At 42.3% G+C, this 20,158-nt stretch overlaps 1 protein-coding gene across 1 annotated transcript in view; it reads right to left on the reverse strand.

Annotated features, from left to right (window-relative positions):
- The window catches only part of LOC122097749 (phosphatidylinositol 4-phosphate 3-kinase C2 domain-containing subunit gamma-like), a gene marked incomplete at its 3' end in the record, with an annotated part of 81,246 nt that overhangs the window by 14,816 nt on the left and 46,272 nt on the right, over positions 1–20,158 (reverse strand). The window contains 2 exon segments of the mRNA XM_042668316.1: positions 9,044–9,138; positions 9,491–9,584. Coding sequence (XP_042524250.1) covers positions 9,044–9,138; positions 9,491–9,584 — 189 coding nt within the window.

Below are 20,158 nucleotides of genomic sequence, written 5' to 3' on the forward strand. Positions count from 1 at the left end.
CACACACACACACACACACACACACACACACACACATATATATGGCACTTAATTTCCAACAGAAACTCCAAGAAAACTCCAGGGCTGGGTGGAAAGATGGCTGTCTGTGCAAATGGTAGGGAAAAGATGTTGTAATCCCCATGTAAAAGACTGAACTTGAACACGGAGAGAGCGAGGAAGAGGTGACATTGTCCAAAAAGAAATGCACTCTTTACCCAACTTGTAGAACTGTCACCGCCCTGCACACCACCTGTAGCACAACGACCTCATAAACAGAATGGAATGGGACCCCATCTCTGACCATGCAATAAGGCGAATGACAGAAAAATTAGGCCGGGTGCTGTGGCTCATTCCTGTCATCCCAGCTACTCAGGAGGCTGAGATTGGAGGATCATGGTTCAAAGCCAGCCCAGGCAGAAAAGTCTTTGAGACTCTTATCTCCAGTGAACCACCAGAAAATTGGAAATGGAGCTGTGGCTCAATTGGTAGAGCACCAGCCTTGAGTGAAAGAGCTCAGGGACAGCGCCCAGACCAGAGTTCAAATCCCATGACCAACAATAACATAAAATAATGAAGCAGCAGATGAGTAGTATCTACATTCTGTGTTTATTGTAAAAAAGAAAACAAAGACCTAGGAAATGATGTCCTCTGTCGCTCTTGGTCACAGACATGGCTGAAGTGATCTATGTTCCCTATTTTGATTGTTTTTGAACAGATGCTATCTTTAGGTTAAAAGTGCAAACGCTGGGGTAGATAAAGAGAAGAAAAATGAACTCTCCCTTCCTTCTTCCCTGTGCCCATTTTTTTTCTCTCCCTGTGCAAAACTCTCTCTGCTGGGTTTCTTTTTGTCCTCTGAAAATTAGTTTTCAAAAAAAAAATGTCACCAAGAAACAAAAATGAATATAATCGATAGATTGGTGCAATGAACATGTGAATACAATTTTGAATGTGGGAAAAAAAATATTTTTTCACGCTGTGGCAACCATGAGAAAATAAACACATACCTCTAACCACGTACCACATGCACGATGCAACCGTCTATCATAGGGTAGTTTAATGTCCATAGCTAGACTGTGTTCTCAAAAAAATCACATTTATTTGCATGTGTGTCGAAGACTTTCCATTCAAGGTTTTGATTTTGTACCATTACTGGGGCTTGAACTCAGGGCCCGGGCTCTGTCCCTAAGCTTCTCAAGGTTGGTGCTCTACCACTTAAGCCACAGCACCACTTCCAACTTTTTGGTGATTCATTGGAGATCAGAGTCTCACGGACTTTCCTGCCCCAGGTTGGCTTTGAACCACCATCCTCAGATCTCAGCCTCCTGAGTAGCTGGGGTGACAGGCGGGAGCCACCAGTGCCTGGCTTTATCTGATTTTAAATTCCATGTTTAGCAGTGAGGTGTATTGTAACACTAATCACACTCATAACATGAGAACACCAATGAATCATTGGTGGTTCACCGGATGGTGAAATACAGGCAAATCCCACGTGAGCGGCCCTGATGGAATTTTCTTCCCCATCTGAGGAGCTGTGAGATTCCAGCCCAGGCCCTGGGGCCATCTTGGATGGAATGGTTTTCCTGCTGGGTGATGCATTCTCTTGGGGTCTCGTCTTGATCACTGGGGGTTATTTTCCATTTGCAGTTCCCAGGCAGAAGCCTTTCAAAGGAGCCAGGAACCAGGGACATTTCCATTTGTATTTGCTTCTGTCTTGGCGTGGGAGTGAGATGGTGGAGGTTTGGGGAACGTGGAGACACGTCTCGAGCAGCCACCCGTGAACGGGGTGAACTTGCTCCTTCCGGTGAGTCTCTCACGGTTGCCCGCTTACTCTGAGGCTTGAGTGTTGCAAAACACTGTCTCCAAAGATCAAGAAAGGAGTCCGGAGCTTGTTGATCTGCTGATTTTATTTATTGTGTCTTTTTTTTTATTCCCATTGCAAATGCTAATGTTAGTTGCTATTATCAGCCATGGGATTCAAATTCAGGGCCTGGGTGCTGTCCTTGAGCACTTTTTTTGTTCAAAGCTAGCGCTCTACCATCTGAACTACAAATTCACTTTTTGTTTTAGGTGGTTAATATATTGTACATATTATATGTGATCATAGGTTATATAATATATATTATGCATATTTTATATAATATGTATTATTTTATATATTCCAATGTTGTATAATATGTAATTTATATTATATATGATGTTATATGTCATATAAATTATATGGCAGTATATATGCATTATATGTCATATATAATATAAATATATATGATGGAGTATAAATATATCTATATATAAAGATATAGATACAGATATCTATATATTAAATATATTAGATATAGATATCTATGTATTATATATGACATAGGTCATCTATTGACAGTCTATCTATGTATCTATACCTATATATACGTACCTATATATCTAATATATTGAAATCTATCTATAGATATCTAGATATAGCCATAAATATATATTATATGTGACATATATGCATCATATATAATGTAACATATATCATACACCTATATAATATATTGATATCTATCTATAGATATCTAGATATAGCCATAAATATATATTATATGTGACATATATGCATCATATATAATGTAACATATATCATACACCTATATAGTATATTGATATCTATCTATAGATATCTAGATATAGCTATAAATATATTATATGATATATAGACATCATATATGTGACATATACCTCATATATAATAGATAATAGGACATATATATTATGTTATATGTATAAAGAAATTAATATATATCTAAATATCTATACCTCTATACGTACAGATCGCATATAAAGAGATATCTATATGATACCTGTATCTTGTGTGATGGATCATTTCCGTAAAGGCTCGAAGAATAGGTGGAAGAAATGATGGTAGAGTGGCGTACTGCAGTGCCTTAGTATCTCGGGGTCCCCGGCCTGCCTGTCTTCCCTGGGGTGTCCGTGGCTGGCTGGCCCGCTGTACCCTGGCCTCCACTGTCTGGAGCTCTGGTTCATCTGAGAGTCTGAATATCCTCAGTTCACTCTGTCCCCGGCATGTGCAGGACCCGCAGCTTCAATAAGAAGCAACCCCCCCTGGCAAAGAAGCCGGCCCAGCTCTGCGAGCTCTGTAAGTTCCCCACACTCCTGATATTTTGGGGGACCTATGCACAGGATGCCCCAGTTTACTCCACAAAGCCGTGCCTGTGTCAGGATGATTTGCTCCACTTTGCAGGTGACTGAGCTCAGACAGGCGTAGCCCGGTTATATTACACAGTCTGTGGAGAGAGGGTCGGCTCTGGAAGGGAGTTGCTGCATCTGCTCACCGGGGCTGGTGGAGAAGGTGTCATGTCTAGCAAAGCAAGGAGCCCGTTTCTATTCATCACCAGCCACATCTGGCTGAAATCTCCACATCTGGGTTTGGGTGCCTGACAAATAATAATAACACCCTAGGAAGTCTTAGCAGGCAAAGAACAATCAAGAAGCTTTCTTTCTCTTGCCCCTACATTCATGACACACAGACTGAGCTAGAAAACCAAATGGCCAGGAAAGCAAGAAAAAGCACCGGTGCTTTTCAGCTAAGCCAGCTTTTGATGAGCAGAGATAAAAGGGAAAAGGTCAGCCTGGAAAATCAAGGGGTTTTCCTGACTCACGGCACACAAAGAGCTCCAGATCCTCATAACTCAGGGGGAAGAAAAAAGAAGGGAAATGGAGGAGGGGAGGGGAAACACAATCAGGAGCTGTTCAATAATTTCCCAGCGTTCCTAGGGCGTGTCAGCACAGAGTATTGTATTTCCAAAGGGAACCAGTGAATCCATTGCTGGCTGCCATCTTGGTCTGAAGTGCCTTTGGCTAAGTGGACCTTTGGTGTCGTACCATGGTTTTAAGGCATGCTCTCTTTAAGTCAGTTAAAAGCTCTCTGCCCTGCACCCATCAATCAGGGTAACGACATGAGACCACTTGAGGAATGTATTTCCCAGCATGCCACACTCAACCTCTTCCAACTCTAGAGAGCTAGTGTGTCTTACTTATTTGTTTTTGGCTCAAAGAAGAGTAAAATGATGATTCCAATACACAGGGGCAAGACTTTCAAGCCAATAGGAATTGTGACAATGACTAATTTTTATATTATTATTATTATTTTGTTTTTGCCAGTCCTAAGACTTGAACTCAGGGCCTGGGTGCTGTCCCTGAGCTCTTTTGCTCAAGGCTGGCGTGCTACCACTTTGAGCCACAGCTCCATTTCCAGTTTTCTGGTGGTTCATTGGAGATAAGAGACTCACAGACTTTCCTACCCCGGGCTGGCCTCCAATTGTGATCCTCAGATCTCAGACTCCAGAGTAGCTGGAATGACTGGTGTGAGCCACCCATACCCTGCCAGATTACGTCTTCCTATGTGCAGCACTAAAACTTAGGTGACATTGTGAACTTAATTTTCAAGTGACCTCTGTCAGATAAAATAGACGAAAAATGCATATTCTATTTATATTTACTAAAACAACCGTGCTAATGAAATTGTTTTTGGACCAATGGCTGTATAAAAGAGGGTATATCATTTTTCTTCACTTTTTGCAAATACCTAGCACTTTTTCTTTCAGATTTCTTTGTGTGTGTGTGAGGGGGGGGAGGGAGGAAGGAGGGAAAGCTAAGTGATATTGTTTCCAGAACTTGCTGTTCGCTGAGATGGTGTCCCGTAGACACTTTTGTGAAAAACACCTTGATAGAAAGAGGAGGCCAGCAGATGGATAGGAAACGCCAGTGACACCCATCTTCCCTTCACGGAAAGAGGGAAGCGATAATTTCTTAGTTATTACGCGGCCAAGGTAAAACAGAAAAACAAAAGGTGAATTTGTAGCGATATCGTGATTCTGGAAAGCGAAGGATGGATGATTTAGTCTTAGAAAACATCTGACATGAAAGTGAGGGGAAGGAGGGAGGAGGGAGAGAGAGAGAGAGACAGACAGACAGAAAGTGAGAGAGAGAGAGAGCAGTTACTCTCCGCTGTATCCATTTGCATGCCTTTCTCATTGTTTAAATCTGACAAAATGACAGCACACAGTTCTTATTTTTATTTTTTGGTTGTGGGACTTGAACTCAGGACCTGGGCGCTGTCCCTGAGCTCTTTCAAGGCTGGCGCTCTACCACTTGAGCCAAAGCACCACTTCCAGTTTTCTGGTGGTTCATTGGAGATCAGAGTCTCATGGGCTTTCCTGCCAGGGCTGGCTTTGAACCATGATCCTCAATCTCAGCCTCCTGAGTAGCTGGGATGACAGGCAGGAGCCATAGGTACCCGGTGATCATTTTGTTTTTGGTTGCCAATCATTCAACACCTCAAACCTTTTGTCCCACGAATAAATGGATTGTCATGGACATTATGTTCTCAATGTATGTGTTCATATCAGCCAGAGAATAACAGTTATCAGGAGCAATATATTTTATAGAAAAGGTGAGAAGGACACTTATAATTTCAAGTTACTGGATGCAGAATTATTATTATTATTACTATTATTATTATTGCTTCTTTTCATATAGCTCCCTCATTTGAGAAATGGTTCCTAAATTCTAGGTAAGAAGAAAGCTCAGATAATACAGTCCTCACATTTCATGTTCACAGGTGAACACAAAGCCAGGTGGCTTGAGGGGAGGGGCAGGGGGAGGGAGGAGAGAAGGGGAGATGGAGAGAAGGGGTGATGTGGGTCAAGATGCATTGTCCTCATAACCTGATCTATTGAATGGAAACCCCTCTGTAGAACTACTTAAAGATTGGTCGTTTTCAAGCCGGGCACTGGTAGTTCATACCTGTCATCCCAGCTACTTAGGAGGCTGAGATCTGAGGATCATGGTTCAAGGCCAGCCTGGGCAGGAAAGTCTATGAGACTCTCATCTTCAATGAACCACCAGAAAACCAGAAGTGGCGCTGTGGCTCAAGTGGTAGAGCATTAGCCTTGGGCTGAAGAGCTCAGGGACAGAGCCTAGGCCTTGAGTGACCAAAAATACTAATAATTTTCATTTAAAAGGGAAACATTTAAAGTAGATATTGCAATATCTCTACATCAAAACAACAACAACAACAAAAAACAACCCTATGTACCAAGTGCCTGTTTGAATGTGTCTGAGGGGTTTCAACTCCCCTTCTCTCTAGCTCTGCCCTTCTGTGGTAGATCCAGTGCCCAGCTCCCTGCTGGTCCAGGCTCCTGAAATCACCATGCCAACGCTCTGCAGGGCTCTCTCCCACCCCCTCTCGGCCCCAGCCTGCGCGTGCACAGCTGGGCCTGAGCGATGCTGGCTCATTCCACTCAGGAGTCATGCATGGCACATCTGTAACCAAGCCCAGGCCTGGCCTAGATTCAGCCGAGATGCCAGTCAATAATAAAGGCAGGGGGGAAAAATCCCTGCGCACACACACACAGAGAATGGTTCCAATGGGAGCTTCCTCTCCGGTGGTTCCTACATTCCGGGTTTTATTTTATTTAAGATTTTTCTTTTTCCCAGTGAAAACAATTTCCTAGCACATACACATTGACACTAATACTCTCTTCCTTCATTAGGACTTAATAATGGGAGTATATACTTAAATAAAAGAAGCCGGTGGTGATGCTCATCCAACCATGACCTTGCCTGCTGCAGTTTGTAAAAGCAGGTGCATTGGGCACTCTGGACCTGTGGGGTTTTTACTGCAGCTTAAAAATATCTGCAAAAAAGACATAGCTAATAAATAGAAAGCCCATGGAAGGGGAGTTTTTTTCCCCCAGCTGTGTATCAGACAAGGACCTCAGATCTAAAATATACTTAGAGTTCAAAACAATTAATGCCTCCTCCCCCCAAATAAACTCTCAAAGAATCAACAACCCAGTTATTAAATCAGACAAGAACCTAATATCTAAAATATACTTAGAGTTCAAAATAATTAACACCTCCCCCCAAATAAACGGTCAAAGATCAGCAACCCAATTAATAAATGGGCTAAAGAGTTAAAGAGGGACTTCTCAGAGGAAGAAGTAAGCGTGGCCAAATAAGAAGAGATGTTCAACATCTCTGGCCATAAAGGAAACGCAAATCAAAACCACATTGAGATTCTACCTCAGCCCAGTTAGAATGGCCATTATCAAGAAAACCAACAATAACAGATACTGGTGGGAAGGTGGCCAAAAGGGAACACTCCTACACTGTTGGTGGGAATGTAAACTTGTTCAACCTCTCTGGAAAGCAGTATGGAGATTCCTGAAAAGACTAAGCATAAAGCTCCTCTATGCAATCCTACTCCTGGCATTTATTCAATTGACCACAAACCAGGCCACACTAAAGCCACCAGCACAACCATGTTCATTGCAGAATTTTTTACCTTAGTCAAGATACGGAATCAGCCCAAATGCCCCTCCGTGGACAAATGGATCAAGAAAATGTAGTGTAGACACACAATGGAATTCTATGCTTCCATAAAAAGTAATGATATTGTACCATTTACAAGGAAATAGAAAGACTTGGAAAAAAATTATATTAAGCGAAGTAAGCCAGACCCAAAGAAACATAAGTTGCATGATTTCCCTCATTTGTGGTAGCTAGAATGTGCCTATAAACACACTGGATGGTTTAAAAAAAAAGAAACCACTGGGACATGATAAATATACAGGTCTCTAAACATTCACACAATGAGCCCAAAGGAGGATAATCTTAGGAGAGGATCATAAAGGTGCAATAACAATGTGTATAAAATAATATTTTATGAAATGAACTCCAACAAATTGAAATGAGATTTTGTGGTTGTTGTTGTTTTTTTCCTTTTGTCTTATTTGTTCGTTCACCTATCTCTGGGAGGGTGAGGGGGGACACAGAAATGGGGGACCAGAGGTGGTCCTCATTGGACACCATGTGGAGAATGAATTCTACTCCTCATGGGTGGGGATGGGAGGGAAGAACTGGGGGAGAGAGCGAGGGACATGGTCCAAAGAGAAATGTGCTTATGATCTGACAGATGTCACTGTCACCTCTCTGCATGTCACCTTTATCATCACAAAAAAATACATTAAAACAATGCATTGCTTCTGCTCACAGAAAGTGGTAAATAAAAACTTATTGCTCCAAACAACCACGTGTTCACTTGCTAATAGAACGATGAAGGGTCTAAAAAAAGAAATCTGCAAAACACAAAGAATCTATCCTGTTGAAGATGTACAGAGATTTTTTTTTTCCCTCATTATTTCCTGAGCCATGCAGAATAAGTATTTATGTAGCATGGACACCACATTAAGTCTTATTAGAGAATCCACGGTCGGTTAAATATTCAGGTCATCTGATGCCATTTTATAGGAGGGATGTGGCATCTCCTGGAGAGAGGGTAGAGTCTCCCAGGAAGATCTTGGGCATAGTCTAAGGCATAACTGTCTATACCTCTCTTTCTCTGTTCCAGCCGAATCAAAACAGAGTAAAACTAGGGGTTCGGCTGCAAAATGAAGCACAGAAAATCTTCAGACTCATCAAAGCTCACACAGAGAAAGAGCGAGCCAAAATGTGTTACATTTACACTTGGCTAAACAAAGCTTGGCTCTCTAGGAAATTTCCAACAGGAAGAGTGGAAAATATATATATTAGTGATCACATCCCAATGTTTGCAATGAGTGTTGCAAAGAAATGCGGTGTGTGTGTGTGTGTGTGTGTGTGTGTGTGTGGTGGGGGAGGGGAGGAATGTCCTGGGGCTGGAGTGACAGTTCTACTTCTGGCATTTGGGTGATTCATCCCCCCCCCCAAATGGGGGAGAAGGATGGTTGGAAGGGTGCCGTGCATCAAGATGTAGTGTCCTCATCACCTGCCATCTTGAATTGATATCCTTACTGGACAACTACTTGAAGATCATTTGGAAAAGCAAAAACGAATAATGATAAAAGCAATGATAATCACACGGAGGATTCCAACGGTTGATGACCTGGAAGTTGAGGCTGCTATCCATTACAGGGTAGAAGAAGCTTCTACCGCAGCTGCCCGGAGAGGATTACATTATATTGCAATTGAAATGGTCCCCCTCTCCAGTTGGAAATGAGCTCACCAGTACAGCCGATGAGCCAGCCGAACGCTCTGCAAAGAGCGATGCAGTAGAAGGTCCACCAGAGGGCTTTCCAGGCTCCATTCAAACTTCACAGCCTGAGGGAAGACACAGGACTTTAACTCCCCTTCTTCACCCGCCCCCCCCTCCATTTGTCTCCGACCCTGAGACTTGAACTCAGGGCCTACCACTTGAGCTACAGCTCTACTTCTGTTTTTCTGGTGGTTCATTGGAGATAAAAGTCTCACAGACTGTCCTGCCCCCAGGCTGGCTTTGAACCATGATCCTCAGATCTCAGCCTAGCTGGGATGGCAGGCGTGAGCACCGGTGCCCGGCTAGGGTTGAGTTATCTGCTAGGCCGAGTTGCAATATTCTTCTGAAGGCGTCAATTGTCGATTCACTGGGAACCTTGGAGAGGATCTTTAAGCCCCCAGACCTCGCAGGGCTCACCTGAACCAGCTGTGGAAGGTACTCCTGTAGTTCATCGTTCGGGAGTCGGTCAAGCTGATCAACCGCCACTTTGCGAATTTCTTGATCTGGGAAACTGAACAGGAGACACAGGGCTATCAAGATGTGGATGGGAAGGGAGAAATTACATGGACACTTCATCTAGTAACAGAATCTCACCTTACAGCTAGGGGCTGGGCACCAGCTAAGGGATACTTAACACTAAATCATCATCATCATCATTATTGTTGTTGTTGTTATTTTTTGATGGTTGTGGGGTCTTGAACTCTGGGCCTGGGCGCTGTCCCTCAGCTCTTCAGTTCAAGGCTGGTGCCCTACCACTTGAGCCACAGCTCCACTTCAGGTTTTCTGGTGGTTCATTGGAGATCAGAGTCTCATCCACTTTCCTGCCCAGGCTGGCTTCGAACCACGATCCTCAGATCTGTCTCCTAAGTAGCTGGGACGACAGGCATGAGCCACCAGCACCCAGCAAATCATTGTTATTATTTCCCCATATTCCAAACTCATGCAATACTGTAGTAGAAAGCTCTTTGAGCTGGATTTGTGTGTGTGTGTGTGTGTGTGTGTGTGTGTGTGCGCTGGTCCTGGATTTGAACTCAAGGCCTAGGCACTGTCCCTGAGCTCTTTCACTCAGCCTGGTGTTCTACCACTTAAGCCACAGCACCACTTCTGGTTTTCTGGTAGTTAACTGGAGATTAGAGTCTCACAGACTTTCCTGCCTGGGGCTGGCTTCGAACCCTGATCTTCAGATCTCAGCCTCCCAAGCAGTTAAGATAACAAGCATGAGCCACCGGTGCCTGGATGAACTTTTCTTCCTTTAAACGTTATAACCATAAGAACTGGTGAGGTCTGTAGGCCAGGCACAAATTGGGAAGTATTGCTGAAGTTGGAGATTTTTGCACAGCAGCACGCACGCGCACACACACACACACACCACACAGAGTCAGAGAGCAGAAGGGTCGGATAAAAATGCATAGCTAGGAGGTCGGCTTCTTTATTTCTTAAATCGCATTAAGACTTTAGATTTCGTCCGAGTAAATGCAATTGACTCGCATGCATTACTCTCAATTACGAACGCGTTTGTCTGGAAGCTTATGAGAGGCGTCAAGGTCGACTCAAGGATGTTTTGCAGGCTTGGAGAAAATAGGTGTTTGCTACACTTAGAGGCCTGAACGATGCTTTTAGGTTCGATTCCAGTCAGCCCAACTCTCTTTTTGAATCTTTTTTCTTCTGACCATAAAGGAAGGTAAATTGCACACACACACACACACACACACACACACACACACACCATAAAAATACCCCCAACCTCTCTGGTGAGTATATTATGTCATTATTAGCCTCACCTTGCAATGGAAACTCTATGAACTAAAGAAAGAGAGAAATGTGTTTCTTTGCTCTCCTTTGCTCTAATGTGCTTTTCTTCTTGGGTTTTCCTCCCATCGCTTTTCCTTTCTCATCTGGTGGAAGTCTTTGTGTGTTTTCGAGTCCAAACTTCACCCTGGAAGGTGTTCTAAGTATCATTGAGAATACTCTACCCTCCTCCCTACAGAATTCTCCAGAAGGTGCTTGTTCAAGGGGAGACACAATCATTTGTGAATCGCTCGGCCAAACATACCACTGCAGCCTCTTTGCTGGTTGCCAAGTTTTTGGGGTGATTTTTCTACTCGGATGGCTCTAGCATCTAGCTATGTGGCCTTTTAGGATCAAACCAAGGATACCACGGCCTTGTTCTGCTGTTGGCATTTTTTTCATAATGATACCTTGGGGAAAAATGGCCTAAACTATTGGTAGATTCTCTTCACACAAAACATTAGTTTCAGGCCAAGCCCTGGTGACACATGCCTGCCATCCTAGAGATCTGAGGATCGTGGTTCAAAGCCAGCCTGGCCAGCAAAGTCTGTGAGACTCTGATCTCCAAGGAACCACCAGAAAACAGGAAGTGGTGCTGTGACTCAAGTGGTAGAGCACCAGTCTTGAGCACACAAAGAAATACTTAATGCTTTTGGAAAGCAACCAGGCCCTGAGTTCAAGCTCCAGGGTAGGCACTAAATAAATAAATAAATAAAAAAAATATATATACACACATATATATATATATATATACTTACATATATACTTATATGTATATATACTTATATATATGTATGTGTATAAAATATATACTATATGCTATATAATAATATAATATATAAGCACTAAGTATATATAATATATTACACAATATATAATATAACATAATAAGTATGTATATATAATATAAAATATATAATATATAATTATGTGTATATATATGCATATATACTATATATGTATATCTATATTAAGGATATATATTATTTTGTTGTTGTTGTTGGTCGTGGGGCTTGAACTCAGGGCCTGGGCGCTGTCCCTCAGCTCTTCAGCTCAAGGCGAGCGCTCTACCACTTGAGCCACAGTGCCACTTCCGGTTTTCTGGTGGTTTATTGGAGATAGGAGTCTCACGGTCTCTCCTGCCCCCCGGGCTGGCTTTGAACCACGATCCTCAGATCTCAGCCTCCTGAGTAGCTAGGATTACAGGCGTGAGCCACCAGCACCCGGCAAGGATATATATTATTAAGGACAGTCACATGTAAGAAGATTTGGAATACATATATATAGTATATATGTATATACTGTATATATACTATATACTGTATAGTAATAATTACTTCGAATTCTAAGGGTTTTGGTTAGTTGACTTCTATCGGCACTTAGGAGATGCTGATAATTATTAGGAATTATTGCTATTTTTGAAATAAGTGCTCTCATTGCTCAACTATTCAGCTAACTGTGAGGTTTTATTGCATCTTTGGATTTAGTATCTTGGTTTTTTTTTTTTTTTTTTTGCCAATCCACTGGGTTTGAACTCAGGGCCTGGGCGCTGTCCCTGAGCTTTTTCTGCTCAAGGCTGGTGCTCTACCACTTGAGCCACAGCGCCACTTCCCGTTTTCTGGTGGTTCGTTGGAGATGAGAGTCTCATGGACTTTCCTGTCCAAGTTGCCATTGAACCAGGATCCTCAGATCTCAGCCTCCTGAGTAGCTGGGATGACAGGCGTGAGCCACGGGTGCTCAGCTAGTACCCTGCTTTATCTAGGGTGGGTGATTAATCAAAAGGCATCGATCAAAGATGACAACAATGAGCAAAGTCACTCTGTGGCATTGCTATTGTACGGCTCTTAGGTAAGTGGCATTGGATGCTACAGGTTCAATCCAACAAATAACACAATACTAATTTCAGAGGCTTTTTTTTTCCCCTTCTCTCCATCAAAGCTTTCAGGAAAAAAGAAAAGAAAACAAACCAACAACTAAATCTGAAGAGAGCAGAAAACAAACAAACATTTTCCCAAGCTCCTTCAGCTAAAGGAGAACAAAACCGAGTTGTACTAATACAGGGCAGCACAGGTGCAAACGGAAAACAGTCTATTTCTATTAATACACACAAAGGTTAGCAGGACATATTTGTTTTTCACTCTGATTCAATAATAAGCGCTCCCTTTCAAATGTGCCTCTCCACTGAGCAAGTGCACTCACGCTTGGAATCTATCCGGAAGTTCCGATCAGAGCTACGTGTCAGGCTAGAAATGAGAGAGGAAGGTCTGAAAATAGATAATAAAGTTAAATATGCTGTCACAGCCTGAGAGATCATACGGGGCCATAGGAGAGAATCATAGAATGCATTTTTAAATTATGATGACAAAGATGACGTACAGAGAGGTGACAGTGACATCAGTCGGGTCATGAGCGCATGGCTCTGTGGACCCTGTCCCTGCTTCCCTCGCTCCCCCCCCCCCCAGTGTTTCCCTCCCGTCCCCATCCACGAGTGGTAGAGTTCATTCTCCACCTGGTGTCCCGTGAGGACCCCGGCTGCCTTGGTTTCCCCCTCTGTCCCCCCATTTCTATGCCCCCCTCACCCTCCCAGAGACAGAGAAACCCACCCAGGAGACAAAGAGGAAACAAAGACAATGTAGAAGAAAAGAACCTCTTCTTCCAATTTCCTAGAGTTATTTTATATGATCAGAAGTATATGCTAAAAGTATAATGGAATGTTTTTGTCCCGCGCTGTCCCTGAGCTTCTTTTGCTCAAGACTAGCGCTCTACCACTTGAGCCACAGCGTCACTTCTGGCTTTTTCTGTGTCTGTGGTACTGAGGAATTGAACCCAGGGCTTCATGCATGCTAGGCGAGCACTCTACCACTGAGCCACCTGCCCAGCCTTTTCCCTCTCTTTCTTTCCTTCTTTCTTTCCTTCTTTCTTTCCTTCTTTCTTTCCTTCTTTCTTTCCTTCTTTCTTTCCTTCTTTCTTTCTTTCTTTCTTTCTTTCTTTCTTTCTTTCTTTCTTTCTTTCTTTCCTCCCTCCCTCCCTCCCTCCCTCCCTCCCTCCCTCCCTCCCTCCCTCCCTTCTTTCTTTCTTTCTTTCTTTCTTTCTTTCTTTCTTTCTTTCTTTCTTTCTTTCTTTCTCTCTTTCTCTCTTTCTCTCTCTCTCTCTCTCTCTCTTTTTTGGGTCCGGTCGTGGGGCTTGAACTCTGGGCCTGGGCACTGTCCCTCAGCTCTTCAGCTCAAGGCTAGCGCTCTACCACTTGAGCCACAGCGCCACTTCCAGCTTTTTTTCTTTTTGCTTATGTGGTGCTGAGGAATCGAACCCAGGGCCTCAGGCATGCAAGGCAAGTGCTCTACCACTGAGCCACCTTCCCAGCCCTTTCCCTCTCTTTAAAAGGAATATGAACACCTTCCTCCACTACATTTTATAGGAAGAGCATAGGGAGCCACACACGAACACCAAATATCTGAAGGAAAGTTTCTTCCATGGCTTTGATTTTCTTTTTAAAGCCTATTTCGAATAGTGTTTCAATTCTACCTAAAATTAACTTCTTTGTTGTTGAACAGGGCCTACTTCTTAATTTAGTGTTTGGCTCTTCCAACTTATTTGTGAAAAGGTGTGAATAACTGGAAATTCATTGCGATTACTAGAAAGAACTTGTGAATCACAGGCCTGTGTGTGTGTGTGTGTGTGAGTGTGTGTGCTTGAACTCAAGTCCTGAGTGCTGTTCCTGACTTTTTTGGCTCAAAGCTAGTGCTCTACCACCTGAGCCACAGCTCCATTTCAAGCTTTTTTGATGGTTCACTGGAGATGAGAGTCTCACGGACTGGCCTTGAACCACGATCCTCAGATCTCAGCCTCCTGAGTAGCTGGGATGACAGGCGTGAGCCACCAGCACCCAGCCATGGGCCTTTTTACTTTTAGTTGATCTAGAATATTCTTCTGACATAATACTCTGGAGAGTATTTTTGTTTTGTTCTTTTGCTCAAGTTGACTTTTCCGGGCCCTTGAAGTGAGGTATGGAGCAAACAGATACATCTGTCCCCCACCTGGTGGCATTGCTCCCTCGTGCATGTCTGAGATCATTGATAACCTCCTTGGGGATGGACGGCTGGCAGCCGCTCCTTCTCCAAATCCTTCCACGAAGCCCGTGTTACCCAGTGCCCAGACACAGCGTGATATTTACACACCCAAATGTCATCGGCCACATGAGGCCTGCAGCCTGGTGTGAACTTCCCACACGCTAGCCGATTGTGTTTCCCAATGACTTGATTAGCTGAAGAAATGCACACGTACACCAAGCCAGTGAGTGCCGACTCTGCTAAATGCAAGACTGGATGATTGCAGAACTTGTATCTATTTAGATATGTATAGGTGTATGGGTCTATAATGCATATATATCATTTATATGTATGTATAATTATATGTATCTATATTCTATAATTATATGTATATTGTATTTATGTATATAATGTATACATAATATAGGTATATATTATATAATTATTTGTATCTATATTATATATGCATATAATATAATGTATGTATAGGTATATATAAATAGTATAAATATGTATATATTATATATAATTATATGTATATAAATTATATGTGTATATACATGACATATGAATATATAATGTATAGATGTATATTTATCTATAATATGTGAACAATTATTATTGCAGAATTACACTGAAGGAAGGAATATCTGGCAGATATTTGCAAAGCTTCCAATTATTTCATGATTTTTTTGTTTATATATATGCATTGTATGTAATTATATATGTATATGTATATAGGTATATGTATTTATATATTTTTAAATGTATACAATTTATATGTATACATGTGTCCTATTAGATATGTATAACTACCATATACAATTATATGTATAACATATACATATATTTGTGTGCATCCTTTGTAATTATGATTGCAGAATTACACTGTGTGAGGAGAAACACAATACCACTAGTAGACTTATCTAGTGGTATTTGCTAAGCTCTGGTTCACATTTGTAAGAAATAACCTGATAACTGTGCCAGGTCTCGGTGGCTCACATCTGCCATCCTTGCTACTCAGGAGGCTGAGATCTGAGGATCACAGTTTGAAGCCAGTCCAGACAGGAAAGTCTATGAGACTCTTCTTTCCAATGAATCACCAAAAAGCTGGAAGTGGCGCTGTGGCTCAAGTGGAAGAGCACCAGCCTTGAGCTGAAGAGCTCAGGGACAGCGCCCAGGCCCAGAGTTCAAGGTCTAGGACACACCCACACACACATACACCCACACACACACACACCATATTTATCAATTAATTAAAAAAAATAACCATATACCCACTGTCTGTTAACAAAAACACTATGGTCAGTGAAAAAGAGCTGCATTTTCAAAAACCCAAGACAACCATTTTGGGAGGAGAGTCATTATTTTGTGACAAGGGTAGTCTTTTGCATTGGAACACATTTCTTTTTTATTTTTTTTGTCAGTCATGGGGCCTGAACTCAGGGCCTGGGCGCTGTCCCTCAGCTCTTCAGCTCAAGGTGAGCGCTCTACCACTTGAGCCACAGCACCACTTCCGGCTTTTTCTACTTATGTGGTGCTGAGGAATCGAACCCAGGGCCTTGTGCATGCAAGGCAAGCACTCTACCACTAAGCCACCTGCCCAGGCCTATTGGAACACATTTTTTGCATGTTCCACTTACTAGAAGATTCCTGGGCTTCTGTTTGCTTTTGCATTAGACCTTTTCCAATAGCTACAAACGTGTGTGTGTGTGTGTGTGTGTGTGTGTGTGTGTGTGTGTGTGTGTAAATCTCAGCTTTCCACTCAGAAGTGAATGTGTGTGTGTGTGATAAATGCACTTTGTGATTATTTTGGTGATAATTTCGGTCTTGCAGTGACCTTATTGATTGATACCTTGGTGCCTTGGTCTCTGGCCAAGAGCTCTGATACACCAGCATACTTTTTTTTGGTGGGGGTCCGGTCGTGGGACTTGAACTCAGGGCCTGGGCGCTGTCCCTCAGCTCTTCAGCTCAAAGCTAGCGCTCTACCACTTGAGCCACAGTGCCACTTCCGGCTTTTTTCTTTTTGCTTATGTGGTGCTGAGGAATCGAACTCAGGGCCTCAGGCATGCAAGGCGAGCACTCTTCCCACTGAGCCACCTTCCCAGCCCCACACCAGCATACTTTTATATTTACTGTTCTCTTTCCCCAAATCTTCACAATGCCACTTTCTCTTAGCGGTCACTGAGGAAATCGTAAAGATTTCCAGGCAGCCTTCAACAAGCCCAAGAAATGCAGGGCATAAAATTTCAATAGAGGGAAAAAAAATCTCTTTTAACCTCTTCAATTCAGTTTTATTCTCTTCTTTTCCTCCCCTTACCAATTCTTTTCTCCATCTTTTCTTCCCTCTCATTCCAGTCAGAGAAACGATCCAGGAACTAATGTTTTGCTCAAAGAACTTTTGGAAGTGCGGGGTGAACGTTAAATGTAATGTATCAAAATGTCGACCTTTAATAATAATAATAATTTTTTTTAAAGCAGCTTTGAGGGAAATGAAAAGCAAAGAAATCAGAGATCAGGTTTCCAGTGTGACCAAAATGTCAGCCTCCAAAATCCACAGCAAGCTCTCCTGCGGGAGATTATTCACAGCTAAAAACCCTACTGTCAGCTTAGCATTACAACGCCATCAGAAGCTCAGAGCTGTTTTTCCAATAGGTTTTCAGTCAAATGACACACTCAGTGGTGACTTGGAACAAGAACTAAAAAAAAATATGTCAATATGAATATCTTTGCTGTGTTTCTTGTACCAAAAACGATCCGATGTGACAGAAGAAAAAAAAATTCTTTTTTTCCCTGAGCAAACTGTCAAAGCAGGATCTTTCGCGGTGATTATGAACCGAATAATTCAACATCCTTCAAGGATTTTTATGTAGTGGAGAATACAAGAAGCCACGTGCTGGTGGCTCACGCCTGTCATCCCAGCTACTCAGGAGGCTGATATCTGAGGATTGCGGTTCAAAGCCAGCCTGGGCAGGAAAGGCGTGAGACTCTGATCTCCAAGGAACCACCAGAAAACCAGAAGTGGAGCTGTGGTTCAAGTGGTAGAGCGCCAGCCTTGAGCTGAGGAGCTGAGGGACAGCGCCTAGGCCCTGAGTTCAAGGCCCACAATGGATACAAATAAATAAATACATAAAAAAAGAATTCAAGAACCCTAGGAAAGCTGGCAACTGAATTTTACCTAATTATTATACACACGCAATATCTGAAATGCAGGGAGTTTCCCAGGACATTTGCTGATGGATGCTCACCGATTCAAGAGTCAAAATATCTAGAACATTCTGCTTTTAGTAGCTTTACTATTGTGATTGTAGCAAAGTTCCTTAAGCTTTTGCCTAGCCCTTATGTACACTTGTATAAAATCACCAAGGTAACTGGGGTAATTGATTGGATGGTTGGTTGATTGTATTCTGAATGGATCAACATAAGCATAATAATAAGCAGTGTAGTAACTTGGTTAATTGGATCGGGAAGTTATTTCTTCAGCTAGAAACCAGAAATAAGGAATAAGATATCTCAGGTCCAAGGAGATATAGAAACTGAACAGAGAGCCGGGCGCTGGTGGCTCATGCCTGTCATCCTAGCTACTTGAGAGGCTCAGATCTGAGGATCTGAGGATCGTGGTTCAAAGCCAGCCTGGGCGGGAAAGTCTCCAAGAAAAAAGTGGAAGTGGTGGCTCAAGTGGTAGAGTGCTAGGATACAGCAAAAAAAAAAAAAAAAAAAAAGCCCAGGGACAGTGCCCAGTGGCCAGGACCTGAGTTCAAGTCCTAGGACTGGCACAACAATAAAAAAGAAAGGAAAAAGAACTGAACAGAGATGTTTTCTAATGGACAGTCTATGGACTTGAATATAGAAATGGAGCATGAATCACGGTCGTCACAGAAAGAATGAATTAAAATAACAACTCAGAGTTAAATAGAATCAGTTAGAATGTAATTAGAACGAAAGGAAACCTTTCCGTGATTGATTTGCTTTGCTTATTAGGATTAATGCAATTCAACACGGCAAATTGTAAGTTGGAAATGTTAATTGTTTGGATTTAAATTTTCCACAGGGCATGTATAGCTAGCTCGCTAGATGACAGATTGATAGATGAACAGATAAATGGATGGATAATAAACTGATATAGAAGATAGATCAATGGAAGATGGATTGATGGATAGATAGGTAGATATAAATGGATCGACACACATAGATCATATTCAATTGGGTTCCACAAGTGTACACAATTATTACTTGTTAATTAAAAAGTCAACAACACGAATCTTTCTGTCACTAATTTCACTGACCTCTTGACTTTAAGTTGATCTGTATTTTCAGTGTACTCTATTTAATAACTTCCCTTTAGCCTCTGAAAATCTTGTTTTCTTTTTTAAATGAAGTCTACCCTACCATCAGGGCCTTTCTATTTCTTGCCACCAGTTTTCTGCTTTCTACCTTATTTTCTTGAAACTTTGTACTGGCTTTTCTAAGGCCCTGGGCTTTGGTGTCTTTCTGTATTTCCTCTACATTTTCTACCATGTTTTGAAAATCTCTACTACTTCTTCGATTACTGCCTTCACAAGAAGAAAACAAAACCAAACAGAAACCTCTCTTCTTTCTTTTAAGGGATGAGTTTCCTCGCAAGCTGGAAGATCTGTATAATACGTTTATATATTATAAATTGCATCATATTTTCTGCTGCCATGTTTTGGCATCTCTACTGTGGTCCAATCCAAAGAAAGTTCTCCAACGTCCACTAGACTTCTAGAAGTCCACTCCGACTTCTAGAAACCCCTTGGTGAGCTATGCAATTTTCTAACACTTGCCCCAATCAGGAAGCTCCAAGTGTCTCTCTCTTTTCTCTTCCTCTCCTCTGGAATGTTCCGTCAATTCTGCCTTCTCTACACTGATTCGTATCCATTATAGGTCAATGATATTCTTCAAGTGGGTTTTTTTTCTTCCTCCCAATATTTCACATCTAATACGCTTGGCTCATTTTCTCCTCTCAGAAAAATCCATCCTGTATCCTGATTCCAGAAGAATCCACAGACACTTTTTAAATCTGTCCACACGTTGCCCGCGCTTGGCCACCTTCTGTGGCGCAAATCCACAATTCCTTTGTGACTCACGGAGCCCTGAACCCCACAACCCCCAACCAAAATGGGATCATTCTTTTCCAACATAGAGAGCTGGTCACTATTCAGTTAGTCATTATTCTCTGACCGGTCAGGAAATTTCCACAAATAGAATTCAATTTCTTTGTGCAGATTTG

Source organism: Dipodomys spectabilis, unplaced genomic scaffold (assembly GCF_019054845.1).
Source record: "Dipodomys spectabilis isolate Male_0828 unplaced genomic scaffold, ASM1905484v1 ptg000431l, whole genome shotgun sequence".
NCBI classification, from domain to species: Eukaryota; Metazoa; Chordata; class Mammalia; order Rodentia; family Heteromyidae; genus Dipodomys; species Dipodomys spectabilis.